This window comes from Camellia sinensis, chromosome 6, assembly GCF_055761805.1.
Source record: "Camellia sinensis isolate YWXY chromosome 6, ASM5576180v1, whole genome shotgun sequence".
Taxonomy (NCBI): domain Eukaryota; kingdom Viridiplantae; phylum Streptophyta; class Magnoliopsida; order Ericales; family Theaceae; genus Camellia; species Camellia sinensis.
In genome coordinates this window covers 196,168,985-196,192,989 of record NC_138966.1, presented here as the reverse complement: position 1 = coordinate 196,192,989, position 24,005 = coordinate 196,168,985, and the positions used below count along the sequence as shown (strand labels likewise).

Below are 24,005 nucleotides of genomic sequence, written 5' to 3'. Positions count from 1 at the left end.
CAATGGCCAAAGTTCAAAGGGAGAAAGATAAGAGCAAACTTTTCATATGAAACCCTTTAAACTTTTCAAAACTTTTGTACAGAATTTTCAATACATAATGGTGTGGTTTCTTGTGATCCGCTCATTTCCAATGAAAACAACTACCATTGTCCTCAAAATTTCACAAATAACACTGCCACATCATTTTTGTCATGAATTTTGTATAAAGTTATATAAGAATATCATTTTTGAACTTGTAATTACAATAAGCCTACTTGCAAATGTAAAGTCAGCAGCAGCAATGAGATTCAAACCCAAAAACAAAAGCTCAAAATAAAAACTAAAGACAGATACTATGTTCAAAACACATGTTCTCTAAGCTCCATACCATAAGTTCCTTTCTTTTTTGAAAAAACAAACACACCATAAGTTTATGACTTTCTCTAAAAAAGCAACAAAGAAATATAATCACTATCCATACCCAATCAAGCCTCACCTTTGTATGGCTAAATTACCTATGTTTTTTACCTGCACACGCGGAAGAAGGGAATGAAAACAGCACCAACAGGAGAAATCACTGGCATACGCGCATAGCCGAATCATAATGGTTTAAGTTGTCCTGACACTCATCTGAAACGAGTTTTTTACCAAACCCTTGTTATTTTGAAATAGATTTCCCAAATGCAAATTGTTTTGAATTTATTTCTAAGACCCAGATTGTTCTTTAAATTCCTGTTTTCAAAACAAAACTTGACACGACTTAAAAACAACATAGGTTTGGAAAATATATCCAAAAACAGCTTCTATTTGGGAAATTTGTTTTAAAATGGCATGAGTTTAGTAAATAACTCCATCCAAAATCATGGCAAGCCAGTTATCCAGACGAACTCTTCAAATCGGCTACAATCTCACTGCACTTCTTCAAAAGGTACAACATCTGCTGAGAAATGTCAATGCTGTTGGTCGGGGCACTGGCATTCTGATAGCTCTTGCTGCTCGTTGCCTTGCCTTGGGGATATTCAATGTTGATGTCATCGACAATGTGACCAACACTGCGATTCTCATGCATAGCCGGGATTTGGGAAGGGAGAGAAAGCTGAGGCGGCAAAGTTGGGGGCATTACCTGATGAAAGTTCGCAACATTGTCCTTGATTGTGCGCGAAGATGAAATAGGATTCAGATAATTGCCAATAATGGAGCCACTGATTTTGTTAATGCTTGGCAGCATTTTATCTTCCCCAGAACTTGCATTCCCCTCCAACTTGAATCTGACATGTTGCGTCGCAGTCTTAACACTGTTGATAGTCACCATTTCATCACCTGGCGACTTCTTTAGAATCGAATTTAGGGGGACACCTGGGTGCAGAGGCAACTGATGAATTGCTGTAGACTTTGGTTCAAGAGATCCTTCCACAAGCCGCTTGCTTGACTCACCTGATTCAGGCAACTCTGGGGCTGAAACATTTAAAACTTGCAAGCGGTAATTTACCGTGATGTTGCCAAGGAAAGTTCTGTTGAGGACTGCGTGATTATACGCTGCCTCAGCACTAGACTTGTTCTTAAAAACAACCTTCGCAGTCGATGAATTCTGAAACACGCGAGTGGCTGATTCGTAAAGACTTCCAAAGCGTACGAATTTCGCTTTTAGTTCTGGCACTGATGGCAGTTTTGAATGAAGCGGGAACTTCATCTTCAACATTGCTGGTTCAGAAGGTCCCTCAAGTATTTCTGGCTTTGTTGACACTGATGAACCCACCATTTTTTCATCTCCTTGAATTTTCAAATGCTTCTGGCTTCCTTCCTTCTTTTCTGCAGCCAATGAACTTAGCTTCCTGTATTTTTTTGGTCTCTTCATGGACTTCTCTTCCTGTTTACGAGAGGATTGACTTTTGCTGCCAGCCTTTGCTGGATCATCCAGTCTGAACGGCTTTTTCAATGGTTTTAGAGCAGAAGGTTGGCCCTTCACTTTCTCAACAAATAAACCAGTTGGTCCTTCACGCTGCGCAAGTATTGGATGCTTATCCATAGTAATAACTTCTTTTCCTTTTCTGACATTCCCATCTGTATCCTGATTTCCCAAAAACTTAGGCTTCATAGAAACTGGTGGAACTCTATTTTCTGAGATACAAATACCGGCCTTGCCAAATTTTGTAACTTTTGAAGTTTTCTGATCATTGCTCTGTCTGGAAGGAGATTTTTTTCTCTTTTGTTGGTCCTTGACTTTTACCCTATCTTCAAAGGCCTTGCGTTTGCCTAGGCTTTCACTGATCATTGGTTGACCACTCAATGGAGCTGTAAACAACAACAAAAAAAGCACTGTAAGTGAGAGAAGTAAAAGGCTACAATGTGAAGTGTTGTTCAATCAAAAACCAACAAAATTCTAGGCAAGTATACGCACAAGATTTGAAGATGAGCCATTAAAGGGATTTGGAAGAGGAAAAAACTCAGAGTGTTGGTCATTTAACTTCAGAACATTTTAGTCCCTGCTATTTTGGTTGGGTACCAAAGTCCGATATGGCCATTTTCCCGTAATATGATCAATTTAAATGCCACAGTGATTATTCAAATTTCTGGATTTCAATCATGGCGAATACAAAAAGACCAATAATCCTAAAGAATGTAACCATCTATGCAAACTATTACAAGCTGCTTATCATGAATCTGTTTGCATTAGAAGTTCAGAGATTGGGATGTCCCAGACACATCCCATGCAATAAGATGCTACAAACATAAGCAAAATTCAATGAATTAGCCCATGCTTCCATGTTTGAAAATGACACTATCCTTCTTCCTTAAAACTATGCTATCTAACTAGTACAAAGTAAATATTCTCGCAGTAATTTGAAGCATAAGTCTAGAGATTGCAGCTTGTAAAACAGCCACTAAATGTAGTTCAGATAGCTGTCACTGTTTAGGGTATTTTAAGGTATGACAGAGAATGAACACTGCATATAGAATAGATGTATTTACTCTTGCTAACCCCAGCTTGGGCAGGCCAAGAGTAAAATTATCAATCATTCGATCACAGTAATAATGATACTGAATTCTTAGAAGTAAAAAAGCTACACTGTTTCAACAACATAGCACGATAATGTGGATGAAAATGTTCAATCCCTTAATATGACAAACCCAGCATGAAATTTCAGGTTCAGTAATGCAAATGCTCCTCAGCGTTGATTTGAAAGATGAAATTCTGTTCACCCACAATCTGATAACATAAATTGCATCTTGCAAAATATTCCTGCCCTCCTGGACAAATTGATTTCAAACATATTCCCAAGCAATGTTTAAAAGAAAATAGAGAAAAAATGCATATCCAAATCAATACATACCTTGCAGTGGTGCTTTTTCTGGGTTATGTAAACCCACCGCTGAAACTCCAGGGCGTACTGGTTGTACCCCAAATGCCTGAGCATAGGTCTCATCGAACTCCTCAAACACTGCCCTCCGATAAGCAAGAACTAAAGCTACATTATTTGTCCATTCAACATTTCTTTGCACATCATCCCGAGGCATCAATGCCAATTGTTTCACGAAAGAAAGTGTCTTGGATGGCTGGAAAGCATCTCTAGCTCTTTCGATCTGCTTCTTGGAATACAGACCACCAGGTTGAAAGCCACTCACATCCACTTCAAAGAACCCTTCAACACTTTTAGGGCGAAATATGTTAGGCTTCCGGCAACGACAAGTCAAGCCAAGTGTAGCTCTCCGCTTCACCTCATCCACAGCCTCCTCAACAGCAGTTAAAAATTCTGGAGTGTTAGTCTGCTTTGATTTCTCTGTATAGTGAAAATCGAAAGGAATGAGTCTACCTGGTTCCAACCAACCACAGGTGCCATCACCATAAAATGCAACCAAAACTTGACCCTCTTTCTCCGCACGACAGATTGATGGAGAAGCTAAAGCTTCATCAAATATTTGCCCTGGCCACCACGGATGAGATTTGACCTTCCCCCATACCATATCACCAACCTCATATCCTGAATCTTTTAATGCATCAAACATTTCGACTGCAGTGCCCTCATTCAATGTAGATTCCAAACTGCCACGTGCGTCTCTTGCTTTTCCATTTCCCTTGGTCACCCTTGAAGAAATCACATCTTCCTTTTCCATCACGGCCATCAAATGGGCCATCTTAGTGCTTCTAGGAGCAAATCTATTGGTGCCCCCAATTGCCAGTTCCTTAGATTTGCTTCTATAATCTACACCTTCCCTCTTACCATCATGGACCCTAGATTTCTTACACTGCTCATTCATTGATTTGACATTTTTGGCAGCTGAATTACCATTGGAAGCCCTAAGCTTAAGTCTGCTGTACATGTCCATTGAACTGTGTTCTGAAGAATTCCTTATTTCCTTAGACCCCATTTTCTCTACTAAATGCCTTAGATCTTTAGTGTATTGAATGTCACGATTTCTCTCGCCTGAAGAATTCCTAGTTTCTTCCTTTGTTCTGGCAGGTCAAATTTCTTGACTTCTCTTGCTTGCTCTCAAATCCTTAGAGCTTTTATGTATTGAGTACGAATTGAATCATGAATACAGAAGATTCAGCAAAACCCTAGAGCCTTAAAAGCAATTTTTCCTGTTTTCCGAGCAAACAATTAAATCAAAACAGCTGCTACCAAAATCAAAATCAAATAATACGTTACCATTTTGAAAAGTACTTTCTTGCTTTCAAATCAAACATTGAATTGGTTTTACTTTAAAAGCCATAGAATTAATCCCAGTGTATATCTATAAGTTTGGAGATAAAATGTATCAAGGGCATAACCATGTATCAAAACCAGAAAACACATACCTTTTAGATCGTCTAAGGAGGGCTTAAGTCAGCTGTACATGTCCATTGAACTATGTTCTGAAGAATTCCTTGTTTCCCCGGACCCCATTTTCTCTACAAAATTCCTTAGATCTTTAGTGTATTGAATAGCTTGATTTCTCTCGCCTGAAGAATTCCTAGTTTTTCCCTTGTTCTGGCAGGCCAACTTTCTTGACTTCACTCGCTTGCTCTCAAATCCCTAGAGCTCTAATGTATTGAATACGAATTGAATCATGAATACAGAAGGTTCAACAAAACCCTAGAGCCTTAAAAACAATTTTTCCTGTTTTCCGAGCAAACAATTAAATCAAAACCGCTGCTACCAAAATCAAAATTAAATAATACATTACCATTTTGAAAATTACTTTCTTGCTTTCAAATCAAACATTGAATTGATTTTTATCCTAGTGTATACACAAAACATTAATTAAGCTTTATAAGTTTGGATATTAAATGTACCAAGGGTGTAAACATGTATCGAAACCAGAAAACACATACCTTTGAAGCAGATCGTCTAAGGAAATCATACACATTGACTGCTATACATAACATCTCGTTTAAACCCTACGGTATCTATCTATATCTAAGCATATAGCGAGGGAGAGCGAGAGGGAAAGGGGAAAAATTGGGAGTATGATCTTTCAGTGTTAATGTGGACAGGGGTCCGATTGTGGTTACTAACAATACCAGCTCCACCGTAATCAGTACTTAGAGGAAGACACGTGTCAACATGGAAATTTTGTGAGCTATAATTTGTTACATGCACTTGTGCCACAATATTGAATAGGATGCTATATGATGTATTTGCAGCATAATATAATTGCACAAGCCAATATATACATACATACCATATATAAGCAAAAATTTACTTTTTGAGCAATGTTAATATTTTGGAATGTTAAGGTAAGATCACTAAAATTGAGTCAATTGATATTTTTTTAAACACAACACAAGCTATATCCTTAATTATACATTGTTAATTTTCTATTTAATGCATCACATATTGTGCTCTCTGATGTGTGCTTTTTTGTGATGCGACACGATGGAGGGTCATGTTTGTCGTGGAAAAACGGAAGGCGTTTGACTAACACATTTTACCTGCATACAACTTCACAATTATAAATGAATTAAAATATATATTTATTGCGGCACATGGCACAAAAGTTCCCAAAAAAAAAAAAAAAAAAAAACTATTAACACGTTACACATGAGGCATAATGTTTCTTTGTAACATGCAGCAAGTATCAATTTGGCTATATGCGCAAAACTCATTGATTATTCAAAGTCGAAATTCTTGTCTAATAAATTACTCTCTTTTCCACATCGCAGAAGTTTTACATTTTCCATCTTTCAATGCATCAAGCACTCAATTTTAGTGCTTTTATTTGACATAGAATCTAAAAAAATCGAGAAATTTTGTTTTTTGACTTTCCCTTTCTCACTCCTCTATCTCCTTATCTCCCTTAAATTCACTGCCTCCAGTTCTCTCACCTGCATCAAATATACAATCCTAGTGATTTAGTGTCCCGTTCCCTATTGCAAACCTTTGGTTTTTACAATAATTCCCTGTTTCCATACTATTTTATGAAACCTCATAGAATTAATTTTAACCCTAAATTTCTTAGACCAACCAATGATTTAACATTTTTTGACAACTGAATTACATGTCTCCCAGCATTGTTATTTTTAGAGAATACAATATTAGGGAATGATTAGGATATCATCCCCTATTTATATTAATAAAGATTAATAATTACAAAGAATCCCTAAGGCATAAAATAATTACAAAATAATAACCCAAATCATAATATATTATTCTAACACTCCCCTTCAAGCTGATGCGAAGATATTTCTCATGCCCAGCTTGTCTAAGATGTCATGAAATGGCTTACTTCCAACCCCCTTGGTGAGGATGTCAGCAAGTTGTTCACTAGACTGCACAAAAGGAGTACATATTGTGCCACTAGTGAGTTTCTCATTAATGAAGTGACGATCAATCTCAACATGCTTTGTCCTGTCATGTTGAACCGGATTGTGAGCGATGTTGATAGCGGCCTTATTATCATAGTATAACCGCTTGGAGTCCGTCTGATCAATACCTAGATCACTCAACAATAACTTGATTCATAAGAGCTCACACACCCCTTGTGCCATAGCTCTAAACTCAGCTTATGCACTTGACCTAGCAACTACATTCTGTTTCTTACTCCTCCAAGTAACCAGGTTGCCTCCAACAAGGGCGCAATACCCTGAAGTCAATCTCCTATCAATCACTGATCCAGCCCAGTCAGCATCGGTATAAGCTTCCACACGAAGATGATCATACTTTGAAAAATAACGACCCTTACCAGGAGCAGACTTCAAGTACCTCAAAATTCTCATGACAGTCTCGAAGTGAATCTGATGAGGAGCATGCATAAACTGGCTAACCACACTGATAGCAACAGCAATATCAAGACGAGAGTGAGATAGGTAAATGAGTTTATCCACTAATCGCTAATAGCTCTCCCTATCAATAGCTACTCCTCCTTCATCATCCCCCAGCTTCTGATTGGGTTCCAATGGAGTGTCACAGGCCTTGCAGCCAAGCATCCCAGTTTCCTTCAACAGATCAAGCACATACTTCCTCTATGAGATAAATATCCTATCCTTGGAGCGAGCAACTTCAATTCCCAGAAAATACTTCAAGCTCCCCTAGTCTTTGATTTCAAATTCACTGGCTAAATATTTTTTCAATAGAGCAATTTCCTCACTATGATCGCCCTTAAGAACTATGTCGTCTACATAAACAATGAGTGTTGTGGTCTTACCAAGTGAGGAATGTTTCACAAACAAGGTGTGATCTGCCTGACTCTGTTTAAAGCCATATTTAAACATAGCCTAAGTAAATCTCCCAAACCAAGCTCTCGGAAATTGTTTGAGACCATATAATGACTTTCGAAGCCTACATACTCGGCCTTCTGTCTGATGATCCTCAAAACCTGGAGGAATGTCCATATATACCTCTTCTTCGATGTCACTATGGAGAAAAGCATTCTTTACATCAAACTGATGAAATGGCCAATCTAGATTAGCTGCTAATGAGAGAAGCACTCTGACTGAATTCATCTTAGCCACAGGTGCAAAGGTCTCCTGATAGTTGATGCCATATGTCTGAGTGAACCATTTTGCCACAAGTCTAGCCTTGTAACGCTCAATAGAACCATATGCTTTGTGTTTCACAGTATACACCCATTTGCATCCCACAGGTCGTTTGCCCTTAGATAACTCAGTCAATTCCCAAGTGTCATTCTTCCTAAGTGCTTTCATTTCCTCAATCATGGCAAGTTTCCACTCAGAGGTAGCAAGAGCATCCTGAAAATGGTTAGGAATGCTAACAGAGGAAATATTGGACACAAACGCTCTATATAAGAACGACAAATGAGAGTAGGACACAAAATTTGAGATAGGATGTTGAGTACAAGACCTCACACCCTTTCTCTTGGCAATAGGAGCATCAAGATCAATGGACTCAAGAGATTCAAAGTTACCTGGACTCTCATCAGAAGCAGGAGATGGCAGTGGAAGAGCAGAAGTGGTATCTTGTATCCAATTAACTTGCTGTCTGTCTTTGTCCCTAACATAAACTTGCTCTTCCCTATCCTTGATTACATTGGGTTCTGCAGTCCCCATAGGAGGTGGTGGTGCAAGAACAACTGGTTCAACCATAGGAATCACAGGAATCACTTCACACCAAGGCTCCCCCTACAGGGAGGACTGTGACACCGGAGAGGACAAGAAATAGAACTGAGACTCAAAGAATGTGACATCCATGGACACAAACCACTTACGAGAAGGAGGGTGGTAACACTTATACCCTTTTTGAGTAGGAGAGTACCCAAGGAAAACACATTTGAGGGAGCAAGGGTCCAACTTACCACGAGTAGGAGAGTGATTATGGACAAAACAGACACAGCCAAATATTTTTGGAGGAATAGAAATAAAGACTGGGAACCTAGGAGAATTTAAAGAGGAGCTTGTTTTTGCAAGACCTAGGTAGGAAAAAGATTAATAAGATGGGCAGCGGTGAGAATAGCGTCGCCCCAGTAGGACCTAGGCACACTCATAGAAAAACACATACACCGAGCTATGTCAAAAAGATGGAGATTCTTGCGTTCCACCACCCCATTTTGTTGAGGGGCATTGTTGCAAGAGGTCTAATGGATAATGCCATGAGTAGAAAAATAGTGTCCTAACCCAAAATCTATGTATTCATCCCCATTATCAGAATGGAATATTTTGACAGTAGCCCCAAACTAAGTATAAATCATCTTATGAAAATTGCGGTACACAGAGAAAACCTCACTTTTGTCTTTCATGAGATACACCCAAGTAGTACGAGAAAAATCATCAATAAATGTAATAAACCAGCGATGACCTTTCATAGACACAGCACGAGAAGGACCCCAGACATCAAAATGTATTAATGAGAAAGGAACTAAACTTTTATTAAAATTGGGAGCAAAAGAAACTCTATGTTGTTTTCCAAGTTGACAATACTCACAAAGAAATTCAGATACATTATTGTTTAAAAAAACAAATGGAAATAAATGCTTAAGTAAATAAAAGGAAGGATGCCCAAGATGCCGATGCCACAGCCATGTATCATCAGAGGTAGTAGGATCCATGGTGGAAGAATGAGCAAGCTTGTCCGGTTGATCTAGGAAGTAGAGACCATTTTTTGCACTACCACTGCCAATCATCCTCCTCGTGACAAGGTCCTAAAACAGACAATGATCAGAAAAAAAATGTCACACTATAATTCAAATCCTTTGTAATACGACTCAAGAATAGCAGGTTAACAGAAAAATTGGAAACATGGAGAACAGAAGAGAGAGGTAAAGTAAGAGTGTCATGGATTAAACCTTTTCTAGAAATAGAAGAAACAGTACCATCTGCAATCCTAACTTTGTCCTGACCTGAAGAGGGCTTATAGGTAGAGAAAAGGTCAGAGGAGCCAGACATATGATCTGAGGCACCGGAATCAATAATCCAGGGTAAAGACTTATGAGACAGGAAAACACAAGGAGAAGAGGCTAAGTTACCCGAACGAGCAAAGGACGAGGAAGATGTACTGAGAGTAGTAAAAGACCGGCGGTCCAACAATTGATGCAGAACATCTTCAAGCTCATGAATAGTCATGCCAGAGAGACCATCAAAAGTCAAGCCAACGGAAGCAGAAGTAGAATCAAGTGTATCAACAGCACTAGACTGATGAGCCCGTGGAGAGGAGCCACGTCCTCTAGATTGGCCTGACCAACCTCCTCTAGAACCAGATCGATCACCTCGACCCCCGGATGGAATCCCATGAAGCTTCCAACACGTCTCACGAGTATGCATCGGCTTTTTTCAGTAATCACAGAATACAGACTCCTTAGCGGCAGACAGAGGGATGGGAGTCAGGCTGAGGCCATCTCTAGAAGTAGACAGTAATGCTGAGCGGTCAGTAGAGATAGGGGACATCATAGCAGACAGGCGACTCTCCTCATTCTGTACATAGACAAATGCCTCTTGAAGTGAAGGAAGAGTGTCCATACTCAGAACTCGACTCCAAACTGGATCATACTCCACATTGAGACTGGCCAGAAACTTGAAGACCCTTTCCTGTGCAATGAACTTCCTGTACCCGACGGAATCAGCAATGCAAACAGGCTTATAGTCCTACACGTGATCAAGGCGTTTCCAGCTGTTGGTGATGAAGGTGAAGTATTGAAGAACCGTCTGCTCCCCCTTAATAGAGCTCTCAATGGAGCAGCATAACTCAAATGCCTGTGAAAAATTCCCTTTGCGGGAATAGGTGGTAGCCACAGCATCCCAAACATCTTGGGCAGTCTCCATAGACAAGTAGCCCTCACCAATGTCTGGTACCATCGAATGAATAAGCCAACCCATAATCAAAGAGATAGTAATCTCCCATTGGTTATAATCCGGGTCAGTTAATCTGGGTGCCTGTATCCTGCCATCCACATACCCCATCTTCCCTCTGCTCTTCAAAAACATAGTCAAACTCTACAACCACGCGAGATAGTTTTGACCATTAAATAGAGAGGTGGTGATTTTAGGACTAGGGTTAGGGTTATCAGTCATAGCAGTAGGTACAGGGAAACTCTCACTCCTAGGTGTCTGAGAAGTAGTAGACACACTGGTCAAATCTGCCATAGATACTGTACTACCGAACCCGCAATAAAACTAGTGTCAATCACAAACCCAGAAGGTGGTGGTGGAAGGGAAAAAGCAAACAACCACTATGATAGTAAAGAATTAACAATTCATACTTTTTTCTTTCTTTTTTTCTTTTTTTTTTTTTTTTAAGACTTTAAACAAAAATAATGAAACCAAACAGAGATGAGGGTTATATAACGTGACTGGGGTTATAGAAACACAGACATGGGTTATATATAGACAAAACTCAAGAGAGAGACAGACAGACAGACGAGGAAGACGACAGGCTATGTTGCACGGACACGGACACGGGACACGACACGGACACGCAAAAACGCAATTTTTCAAAAAATAGGGGACACGACACGTTGGGGACACGTTTAATATATATAATTTTATTTATTTATTATATGTCTAAAATAAAAATAAAATTATTAATTCTTATACAATCAAAATAATAATAAAATTAATAAATATATTTTTAAAAAAATTAATAAAAAATGAGTTTTTTTAAATAAAAATAATTTATTTTATGAATTTTAAGTTTAACATAAAAATAAGGATAAAGAAAAAAAAAAGAAAAAAGAAAAAAAAAAGAGGGGGGAGAGAGAAATGTTGAGTACAGAAAATGAGAAAAAAAAAATATAAAAGAGAAACGATAGAGGAGAGAGAATGTGAAGTCAAAAAGGCAAAGGGAGAGAGATCAGAAAAGGGAGAGACGAAAGGGAGGAGGAGAAGACGAAAATGAAGAGGAGAAGAAGAACAGAGATGATGGAGACAGAGAAGAAGACAAGAAGAAGAATACCTCAGTTAGGGCTTCTTCGATCCACCTCACGAGTTAGCTTCTCCTCTCCTTAGCTTCTGAACAAGTTAGCTTCTCCTCTCCGTTGATCTCTTTCTCTCCTTCTCTGTCTTCTCTCCTTTTCTGTCTTCTCTCCTCCCTCGATCTCTCTCTCTTTTCTGTCTCCCTCGATCTCTTTCTCTCTTTCTGTCTCCCTCGATCCCTTTCTCTCTTTCTCTGTCGATCAAGGAAAATAGTTAGGGCTCCTTCGATCCACCTCACGAGTGTCCGAAAAGTGTCCCGCCGTGTCCATGGCGTGTCCAAACTGGAAGATTTCAAAAAAAAAAGGGAGACACATTAGTGAGAGTGTCGGACACGTGTCTACCGCGTGTCCGACGCGTGTCCGTGTCCGACACGTGTCCGACGCTCGTACGCAGAGCCTGGGAACGTGTCGGTGCTTCATAGACAACAAGATACCATGGGTAAGAGCAGGAGTCGAGCAGGGGGAGAGGCAAGGCAAAGTGGCGGAAGGGGCAAGGCAGTCGGCTGAAGTCAACGAAGGCTGAGGAGCCGTCGGCTGGGCCATCTAGTGGTCGACGAAGCTAACACAGCCAACGACGAAGAGAAAGGGTGATTCAGTGGTCCACGTTTATCACACCAAGTGAGTTCCGAACCCTAGATGAGCCGAAACCCCTCAAGCTTGACACAAATGTGGACGACGAAGCCAACTATGATGATCCAACTGTGATTCGGCTGGGTTGGCTTCGGCGGGGTTTGGTGGCTCTGGTGGGTATTGTATGGGTAGAGGAAATTAGGGTTTACGATTAGGCTCTGATACCATGTTATTTTTAGAGAATACAATATTAGAAAATGATTAGGATATTATCCCCTATTTATATTAATGAAGATTAATAATTATAAGAAAGCCCTAAGGCATAAAATAATTACAAAATAATAACTCAAATCATAATATATTATTCTAACAAAACCTACCAACCGAAGCGCCAACTTCAACTCCACTTCTATATGTCTGTTTAATTTAATAGAGTTCCGAATAATTCGCAGTTGCCTCAAACCCCAATTTCATTCACAATTCCTCAAACCACCAAATTCACCACATATGAAGCCCTTCAAGCCATATTATAATATACTTGATAGGCATGTGTATCTGCTAAGAACCCAAACCTAGATGTCACATAGGCGACAAAGGTTGAGTTCAATGTATTGCATACTTGTTATCTCATGAATATATCATAAGATTAATATATGAGTTAAAAGAATCTTTATTTAGTTATCATCTTTCATAGTAGTTTTTTGCATTTAATGCAACCGTAAAAACAAGACAACTGCTACCAAAATGCCAACAAAACAAGATGTAGCATCTTTCAATGTGCATTATTGCTTCGGAGTCAAATATTGAATTAATTTATATTCCTGAAAAGCCATAGAAGTAATTTCATTATGTAAATAAAATATTAACAAAGTTCTAAGCATTTGGTGACTAAGATAAAAGTGATACTTTGTGAGAGGTAACTATGCATTATAATTGTGAATGTGATAGGTGCATCCATACTACGCTAGTTGCAATACTAGTGGTAGAAAATACCAATATAGTGAACATGGCACGTGTATCAAATGTGCAACATCACTAATTTTTGCATAGTCAAATTTCTTTCTAATAATTCACCCTCTCGCTATGTATCACAAAAAGTTTTTGGAAACCATCTCTAGCCCTTTCGACTTGCTTCACTAAATACACACCAGCTTCAACCCCATGCACATCCTCTTCAAAGAACCCTTGAACACTTGTAGGGAAAAATTTATTAAGGTTCCAGCAAAGTCAAGCCAAATGTAGCTCTCCACTTCACCTCAACCTTAGCCTCCCCAACAGCAGTTATAAAGGTCAAATTGTTAGTCTGCATCAATTTCTTTGTATAGTGAAGATCAAAAGAATTGAGTCTAATTCGTTCAGACCATTCATAGATGCTATCACCATAAAATGTAACCAACACATGACCCACTTCCTTTGTGTCACAAACTGATGGAATCATATCCAGCTCATGTCCATATCCCAAATCTATCAATTTTTCTTTTATCAATGCATCAAGCATTTTGGGTGCGGTGCCTTCATCCAATGTAGAATCTAAAATATCAAAAACCAAATTGCCACATGCCTTTTATTTCTCCATTTCCCTTTATCACCCCTGAAGGAATCATTTCTTCCTATTCCATCATGGCCATCAAATGTGCCATCTTAGTGCTTCTAGAAGCAAATCTATAGGTGCCCCTAATTGCCAATTCCCTAGATTTGATTCTAGAATCTACACCTTCCTTTTTCTTACCAATTCCATAGGAATTAATATCATCACAGATGCTAAATTTATTACACTACAATTCATTAATTTGACATTTTTTATAGCCGAATAAAGATGAACAATTTTACGTTAAACAATTTCTTACCACGTACTATTTTACATTGAACAATTTCTTACGCTAAAAAATTTCCTAAATTTCTTACACTAAACAATTTCCTTCTTTCAATGCATCAACCATGGCGCCTTCATCCAATGTAGAATCCAAAAAATCAAAATCCAAATTGACATCTCCCTCTCTCTCTCTCTGCCTTCATCCAATATTAGAGGTAACTATGCATTATAATTATGAATGTGTTGAGTGAATTCATGCTATTTTAGTTGCAATACTAGTATATACAATTTTACACTGAACAATTATTTACTGTGTACAATTTTACACCGAACAATTTTCCTAAATTTCTTACACAACAATTTTCCTTCTTTCAATGCATCAATCATTTCAAGCATGGGGCCTTCATCGAATGTAGAGTCCAAAACATCAAAATCCAAATTGACATCTCAGTCTTTGCTTTTATCCAATGTGAAACGTAACTATGCATTATAATTATGAATGTGTTATGTGCATTCATGCTATGTTAGTTACAATACTATTTGTAGTAAATATCAATAGAGCATGAGTAGCACATGCATCAAATATGCAACATCACTAATTTTTGCGAAGTCAAAGTTCTTTGTAATACTCCACTTTCTAGCCTTGTATCGCTAAAAATTTTAAGAAACCATCTCTAGCACTTTCAATCTGCTTCACTGAATATACACCGTCAAGTTCAAGCCACTCACATCCACTTCGAAGAACCCTTGTAAGGCAAAATTTGTTAGTGTTCCGCCAACAAGAAGTCAAGCCAATTGCAACTCGCTGGTTTACCTCATCCCCAACCTCCCCAACAACAGTAAAAAATGTCTGATTATTAGTTTGCTTCGATTTCTTTGTATAGTGAAGGTCAAAAGGAACGAATCTAACTGGTTCAAACCATAAAATGCAACGAACACATGACCCTCTTCCTTCGTATTATCGGTTGATGGCGAAGCTAAAGCTTCATCAAATATTTTCCCTAGCCACCAAAAATGTTATTTGACTTTTCCCCAAACCATATCTCCCAACTCATGTCCATATCCCAAAATTTTCAATTTTCCTTTCTTCAATGCATCAAGCATTTCAATTGCGGTGCCTTCATCCAATGTAGAATCTAAATCAAAATCCAAATTGTCATCTAGCTTCTCCATTTCCCTTGATCACCATTGAAGAAATCACAAATTCCATTTCCATTGCGGCCATCAAACGTGCCATCTTAGCTACAAATCTAATTGTCAACTCCATAGATTTGATTATAGAATCCCTACCTTCCTTTTCTTACCAATTCCTCTAGAATTAATATCATCACAGATCCTAAATTTCTTACACTAAACATTCATTGATTTGACATTTTTGATAAACGAACTATCACATACTATTTTACACTAAAAAATTTCTTATGTTGAACAATTTTCCTTCTTTCAATGCATCAAGCATTTCAAGCGTGGTGCCTTCATCCTATGTAAAAACAAAATCAAAATTGATGTCTCCCACTTTGCCTTCTTCTAATGTTATGCATGATAATTGTGAATGTGTTGTGTGCATTCATGATGTGTAAGTTACAATACTAGTTTTAGAAAATAATAATAAAGCGTGCATGGCAAGTGCATCAATTGTGCAACGTCACTAATTTTTGTATAGTCAAATTTCTATTTAATACTCTCTGATCTCATATCATAAAAAGTTTTTTGAAACCATCTCTAGCCCTTCCTATCTGTTTCACTTAATACACACTACCAGGTTCAAGCCCACTCACATCCACTTCAAAGAACACTTGTTGACCGAAATTTGTTAAGGTTCCGCAACAAAAAGTCAAGTGCAACTCTCCCGTTCACCTCATCCTAACCTCCCTGATAAAAATTAAAAATGTCTGAGTGTTAGCCTACTTTGATTTCTTTGTATAGTGAATATCAAAAGGAATAAGTTTTACTAGTTCAAACCATTCACAAGTGCTATCGCCATAAAATGCAACCAACACACGACCTTCTTCCTTTGTATTACAGGCTGATGAAGAAGCTAAAGTTTCCTCAAATATTTTCCTTAGCCATTACAAATGTGACTCGATTTTTTCCCAAAGCATATCTCCCACCTCATAACCATGCCCCAAATCTTTCTATGTTCTTTCTTTCAATCCATCAAGCATTTCAATTGTGACGCCTTCATCCAATGGACAATAAAAAAAAAACAAAATCCAAATTGCCATGTGCCTTTTGCTTCTCCATTTCTTTTAATCATCCTCGAAAGAAACCACAACTTCCTTTTCCATTGTGGTCATCAAATGTGCCACTTTAGTGCCTTTAGCAACAAATCTATCGATACTACCAATTGCAACTCCTTAGATTTGATTATAGAATCCAAAAAAATCAAAATTTAAATTGACGTCTCCGTCTCTTAACTCCTCTATAATATCTTTATCAACCTAGAAAAAATTGCAGCTTCTTGTTTCGTTTACGACCATCAAATGTGTCATCTTAATGGTTCTATAGTAAATGTGTTGCCTTAAATTGCCAACTCCTTAGGTTTGATTATAAAATCCATACATTTCTTTTTCTTACCAAGCAAAAGCAACATATACCCTAAATTCCTTACATTGAACATTCATTGATTTGACATTTTTGACAACCGAATTACGATGTCTACAAGCGTTAAACCTACTATCAAAAGCACTCAATTCTATTGTACACGCCCATTTAACTACGTATATGTTGTAACAAATTCTTACTTTCGTTATCCCATTTTGACTATAAAACTCCCAAACAATTAATTTACCTCCTATGAATCCCTTCAAGCTACCATTAATTTACTAATTTGTAGGACACTTCATAAACATAACGGACACATGCACAACATGTTCTCTTATTATTAAAAAATAAAATTAACATTAAAAATCAGACTTGGATATGCTTTGGGTAGTTGGGAGACACACATATCAATTGCTTAGACATATATGAAATACATTACAAAGTTTGAACAAAGTCACTTTGGATCTAATGATACAAAAAAACAATATTAATTTATACTTATTAATCCATCCTCCTTTAAACCTTAAAAAATGTGTTTGTTAGCGTGTTTGTGTCGCATCACATGTCTCTGTCTATGGGAACCTGTTCTGTCAGTGGTGATGTAGACATGGGTGCTTTGGTGGTGCTACTAACAATACCAGTTCAGCCATAACCACTGCTCGCCTGCAGAGGAAGACACATGTCAACGTAGGAATATTGTGAATTGTAATTTGGTACATGCAATTGTGCCAGAATATTGGATAATTGTAAAGCTTACAATCTAATAAATATAATAATATTTTATAGGATGCTTTGATGTATTTGCAGCACAATGTAATTGCACGAGTAATTATATATATGTATTTTTTTTTTAATTCATGACACAAGTAATTATATACCATATATAAGTAACAAAAATTTATTTCTGAGCAATGTTAATATTTTGGAAGATCACTAAAAATGAGAACCGATATTTTTCAAACTATAACACAAGCTATATCCTTAATTGTACACAGATTTAAATTTAATGCATCGCATACTGTGGCCGTGTGCATTCAAGCTGTGTTAGTTGTAGCAATAGATCGTGCATTGCACGGCATCAAAGTGCAGCGTCATTGATTTTGGCATAGTCAAATTTTTAATTCTATCTAAAAATTCACCTTCACTCCTTGTATTACAACAAAGTTTTCAATATTTCTTCTTTCAATGAATCAAGCATTTCAATCAAAGCATCTTCATAGCTTCCTGTCACCAAACTCACTACCATTAAATGAACCATCTTAGTGCTTTTAGCAACTATTCTGTTTCTGCCCCCAGTTACTAAACTCTTTTAATCCCAATTATAGAATTTATACCTTCCATTTTCTTAGCATTCTTACAGTGACATTTTCAACATCTAAATTACTATGTCTGGCAGCACAAAACCTACCCTCCCTGGCCCTCAATTTTAACTCTATTATACCTATCGATTGAATGAGTTCTTGACAATGTCTAGTGTTCTTAGACCGATGTCATTTTTTCTTTTAAAGAATTGAAGGCAATGAAAAGCAATGTTCAAAACAAGAACATCAGACGAGGGCTAACGCCTATTAAATTAGCAATCAGTAAGCCTCTAATTGATTCAGGAGGATCATCATCCATCACATGAAGGTGTCTCTAAATTTAAAACCCATCATAAAGTTTACAAAATTGGCAAAGTTAAAGCGCATTGCATCTTCATTATTTTCAAAAACCCACATAACTACTACCAAAATGTAGGCAAACAAGAAGTTAGCATTCTCAAATAACTTTTCTTGATTTGGAATCAAATATTCCATTGATTTCTATATCTTATGTTAATGTACCACTAAACCTAACCCACTACACCCACTCAACTCCACTAAACCTAACCCACTCTACCTACCACCTCCACTTCACCCCCTACCAGCACCACCACAATCTGCTACCTTCTCTTCTATATATAGGAGTTGTAATCAATATACACATATCAATCTTGTAATATACACAAATCAATAATATACATCAATTTATTCTTACATGGTATCAGAGCTATAGGTTAGCTCTTGGTGATCTTCACCTTCCGGCGGGCGGCAACCTTGCCTTCACCGCCCGCCGGAACCCAACCATGCTTATGCTGCGCCACTCTGATACAAACCTCCAAAGCACATAATTTTCATCTTGGGAATGGTCTTCAGCTCTAACACCACTTCCTTTAGATGAATATTGACCATCATCATCATATCGGTCACCATATCCTCCTGAACCTCATTGATCATGTCCTGAAGCTCAGCTTCTGTTGGGTTCTGTCCCAAAGACCGCATCACAGTGCCAAGCTTCTTGGTGGTGACACATCGCCATCGCCGTCTTCAACCCCTACTGTCCGAACCGGCCTCCTCTCCTTCACTTCTCTCGCCGACAACGTCTTCACCTCCGCCGCCTCTCCTCCACATCACGGCCGGCAACAGCCGCCAGCGCTACCAACCATAACCTCGGCCTCTATCAGATCGGCACGTGTCTCTTCCCTAGTTGCTTCCCAGTCACCGTCAGCCCAACCACCACGCCGCCACTCGCGGCAGCCACCGCCGCCGACCTCTACACATACCTCTGTGTGTGTCTTCTCTATCCTACTCTAAACCGTCTAGTCTCTCTCAAACACACAGCACATATACACACAGAGGCAGCAGATGTTGAAAGCAGCCTTTACTCTCTCTAGCGAGCTCAAACGCACATCTCTCTCTCAGCGGGGATACATTTTCAGCAAAGGGACAAAGCCATCGATGGTCTCTTCTCTCTCTTTACATTACCAACCCATTATAATATATTAACCTCCACTATCCACATCATGTAGCCCACTTTCTTTATCACCCGCAGATACACACATTTGCACTATACCTACCCATTATAATATATTAACATCCACTCTCCTCATCCTGTAGTCCACTTTCTCTTTCTCCTTTTTCCATTGCTATTATATTCAGATCGTTGCATAATTTTCAGCTCTTCAAACACAAGAATACAAATTTTAATGAGCTCACTTCTCACTTACAAGTAGATTTTTCATCCAGAATTTGGCCAATGGAAAAACTTTCAAAAATTCTTAGTCTAGCAACATTTAAAAAAAAAAAAAAAAAAAAAAAAAAAAAAAAAACATTTACAAATTTGCACAACAACCCCTATTTTATTCATCTCAGGGATCCACCCCGATCACAATTTTACACCGAAAAAAAAAAAAAAAAAAAAAAAAAAAAAAAAAAAAACCAACAAACAAACAACAACACAAGCTTTGTTTTCTGCAGCGGCCATACATCGATCTCACTTCTTCTCTACTCTGCCGCCGGTCTTTTCTTTTTGCCTCCGTCCTGGGCGGCCCTTGACGGTGTTGCCTCCGTGTTTCCCACTCCACTGGGCACGATCACTACTCCCTGCTCCTCCACTGCAGCATATGGCGGCCCTCCAAATCGGAACATCACGGTGGCCTTCCGCTTCAGCTCCTTGTTTTCTGCCCTTAGCACGCTCATCTCTGCTCGCGCATCCTTATACATGCGTTGGAGCAGAGCCAGCTGGGAGTTTAACTGCTGCACCTCATTTGTCCTACTCTGCAGCCGGTGCGACAAGTTTGTGACCGCCGTCATGGACTCCACACATGCCTTCAAAGTATACTGATTCGCCTCCACATCCGTTTGCACTGCCATTTTTTGCTCCACCGACTGCATCGGAAAGTTCAGCGGAGCAAACCCAGCGGTGTTTGGTTGAGGTTCACTGGCCACCGCACCAGTTCTCTCTCCTGTGGACTCGTTGAGGTCGGGAAAGAGGGTGAGCAGCCCGCGGGACGACGAAGCCATTTTCTGGGCAACAGCAACAGAGTGTTACAGACTATCTCTCTCAGCAAAACGACCTCTCTTTCTCAGCAAAATGAAGAATTTTTCAGAGGTTTCTCTCAGTTTTCTGTCTCAGTTTCTGCCTCCTCCGCTTCGGTTTATAACGACCATGACATAGAGACAGCCACGCGCATCGCGCGCCTTTTGACACCGACAACCTGGCACGCCTTTTCATGGCACACCTTTTCATGACTCGGGCACGTCTTTTGATGACACGCCTTTTGATGACACACCTTTTGAGGGCACGACTTTTGAGGGCTCGATATCTACATCCATGTATATTTTTTTTTTTTTTTTTTTTTTGGGCAGCCTATATACACACTCATACAGTGTCTTTTACACCGGTCAGCTTTATCAATCCCTTTGTTTCAACCTCAAATAGGTTTCTATCTTCACACCTATTTGAGTTTGAGGGGGGGTTATACCAGTATAATGTATAAGTCGCCCATGGCGCACTCCCTAAGTCACCCCCTTGGTGCACCACCACAATTTTCAACAACGGTCCGACATGACCCCATAAACTGTCTTCTACAACGGTCTGACACGACCACACAGTGTCTGCTACAATGGTCCGACATGACCCCGTAAACTGTCTTCTACAACGGTCCGACATGACCCCGTAAACTGTCCTCCTTCAACGGTCCGACATGACCCCGTAAACTGTCCTGCTACATCGGTCCGACATGACCCCGTAAACTGTCTTCTACAACGGTCCGACATGACCCCGTAAACTGTCCTGCTACATCGGTCCGACATGACCCCGTAAACTGTCTTCTACAACGGTCCGACATGACCCCGTAAACTGTCCTGCTACATCGGTCCGACATGACCCCGTAAACTGTCTTCTACAACGGTCCGACATGACCCCGTAAACTGTCCTGCTACATCGGTCCGACATGACCTCATAAACTGTCTGCTACAACGGTCCGACATGACCCCGTAAACTGTCTTCTACATCGGTCCGACATGACCCCATAAACTGTCTGCTACAACGGTCTGGCACGACCATACCGTGTCTCCTATCCTGTTTTATTTTATTTATCAGTTTATTTTTTCTGTTTTGTAACTCTCTCCAAACTCAAGTTGGTTTGTGTCTAACCTCCTTGAGTTTGAGGGGGGCTGTTAATGTACCACTAAACCTAACCCACTACACCCACTCAACTCCACTAAACCTAACCCACTCTACCTACCACCTCCACTTCACCCCCTACCAGCACCACCACAATCTGCTACCTTCTCTTCTATATATAGGAGTTGTAATCAATATACACATATCAATCTTGTAATATACACAAATCAATAATATACATCAATTTATTCTTACATCTTAAAACCCAAAAAAAAATCAATTAAGAAAGCAATCCCAATATGCAAATGAAACAATGAAAGTTTCAAGAATCTCTTAGTTTAAACATGAACTTGCAATAGGAAACAGAGAGAGAGAGAGAGAGCACATACCTCCTAACCTGGTTCTTTAATGAAGCCACACATATTGCCGCTATGCATTCTGGTTGCTTAAACCCTAAGATTTATGTGTGTGTGTGTATATACATATATTTACATTTAGAGAGAGAGAGAGAGAGAGAGAGAGAGAGAGAGAGAGAGAGAGAGAGAGAAGCAATGGAAAGGGACGTGCTCTGCTTTGCTCTGCTTACTACTAATGGGAAGCAGAGAGTACACACACGCCACCTCAGCCTCGGCGCAATACAGTACTCGCCCATATAGAATGACCCGTGTCCTCAATGGTATTTTTTGTGATCCCCTCTGCAAGCCTGCAACCATGATTTTTACAAAGGAAGTTGTTTGTGCAGTCATCCGATCAGTTTTGAGGGACTCATTTCTATTTATGTACCCATGATTTTGTTTTGTGCAGTCATCCGATCAGTTTTGAGGGACTCATTTCTATTTAAGTACCCATGATTTTGTTATATTTTTAAAAACAGTTTCTTGTAATTATAGGTTTTAAAATAATTTGTTTACTTTTTGTTAATAATTATAATAAAATTATATGACCCTGTTCAATAAGAAGAACTGATGAGATCAACTTTAAATTATTAAAATAAAATTTGTCTTCAATCTCACAAAATCAAACTGTATCATGCACTGCAGGCTTATTTTGAAAACACGGTCAGAAATCAACTTTTTTTTTTTTTTTTTTTTTTTTTTTTTTTTTTGGTTACATCACTTTTTTACATTTTTTTTATATGTTTTTTAAAAAAATAATTAAAAAAGTCAATTTTTAACTTACTTTTTAAAATAGATCGCAGTTAATGGACTACATACAAGCTAAACTCATTTTAAAAGGTACAAAGAAATGCATTTTGTAATCTTCAATGCAATTTTTGAAATTTCTTATAACATGTTTAGATTTTAGTGTAATTTAGTTTAAGTTTTTAGAAATAAAAAGAACTTAAAAATAATATATATTTTATTTATATTTCTCTTTTACTTTCTTTTATGTTCATTGTATTTTTTTTAAATTCATAATTCAATGCACAATATATGCATTCACAAGGATTGATTTAACTACCAAAACTTATATTATATGATTTTTTTATTATTTTTTTATAAAAATAAATTTTTAAAATATATTTCTAATATTAATTTTTGTTAAAAATTTTAAATATTTGAAAAACAATTGAAATGCAACCAAACAAATTCCAATTATTTATTTATTTTTTAAATTTAGGATGAGGCAATTTAAAGAACAATTGGTAGGACAAAAATAGGTTTAAAAAATGTACATATATAGGAGAATTCTATTATGCACTATGAGCTACGTTTTTTTTTTTTTTTTCTTTAGTTAAGACATTATTTTTAGATATTTGATTATGATTTCTTTTATATTTAGTTATGACTTTTTTTTATAGTTATGACTCAAAAATTATAGAATTATGCTTTTTTTTTTTCTATAGTTATAAGGTATATATGATACATAGCATTTGAAAGAAAGTGTAAAACAGTCTTTCCCTACATACATATATACAGACTATCCATATCCATGAAGGAATCATTTCTTCCTATCTATAATAGCCATCAAATGTGCCATCTTAGCGCTTCTAGGAGCAAATGTATTGGTACCCCAAATTGTCAATTCCTTAGATTTGATTATAGAATCTATACCTTCCTTTTATTTACCAATTCCTCTGGAATTAATTGTTGGAAAATTTGGTTTTTTATAAGCTTATTTTGGGCCAAATTTGAGGGGGTCCCAAATGTTTTTTGGGGTGGGTCCAAAAGGTAACGTGTTCCTTGCCGCATAACAAGTCACACAGTGAAAACGGTTTGTCAAAACCATTTATAAGTGAATGGGAAGTTGACGGCGTTTTCGGGTTCGTGGAATGGACAATTCAAGAAGTAAAATGTGGGTTTCCTTAAAAAGGGTTGTCCCACATTAAAAC

The 24,005-nt window shown here is 38.2% G+C and overlaps 1 protein-coding gene and 1 long non-coding RNA gene across 2 annotated transcripts; both read right to left on the bottom strand.

Moving 5' to 3' along the window:
• Nucleotides 1-316: 316 nt before the first annotated feature.
• On the bottom strand, nt 317-5,985 carry LOC114296944 (PWWP domain-containing protein 1-like). The gene is made up of 3 exons (XM_028241270.2): nt 4,778-5,985; nt 3,312-4,561; nt 317-2,271 (listed from the first exon to the last, which is right to left on the bottom strand). The coding sequence occupies exons 2-3, from the start codon at nt 4,345-4,347 to the stop codon at nt 854-856; spliced, it is 2,454 nt and encodes an 817-aa protein (XP_028097071.2). The 5' UTR covers nt 4,348-4,561; nt 4,778-5,985; the 3' UTR covers nt 317-853.
• Nucleotides 5,986-17,135: 11,150 nt separating this feature from the next.
• Nucleotides 17,136-22,483, bottom strand: LOC145793153 (uncharacterized). The gene is made up of 2 exons (XR_014333784.1): nt 22,063-22,483; nt 17,136-17,410 (listed from the first exon to the last, which is right to left on the bottom strand). It is a non-coding gene; the product is annotated as an uncharacterized LOC145793153 (long non-coding RNA).
• Between the last annotated feature and the right edge of the window lie 1,522 nt (nt 22,484-24,005).

Excerpts from the sequence above, each read along its gene's own strand:
- LOC114296944 (XM_028241270.2), bottom strand. The coding sequence starts at position 4,347 with ATGGGGTCTAAGGAAATAAGGAATTCTTCAGAACACAGTTCAATGGAC. Across the intron at positions 2,272-3,311 it reads AGAAAAAGCACCACTGCAAG|CTCCATTGAGTGGTCAACCA; the intron begins GTATGTATTGAT and ends TGTTGTTTACAG.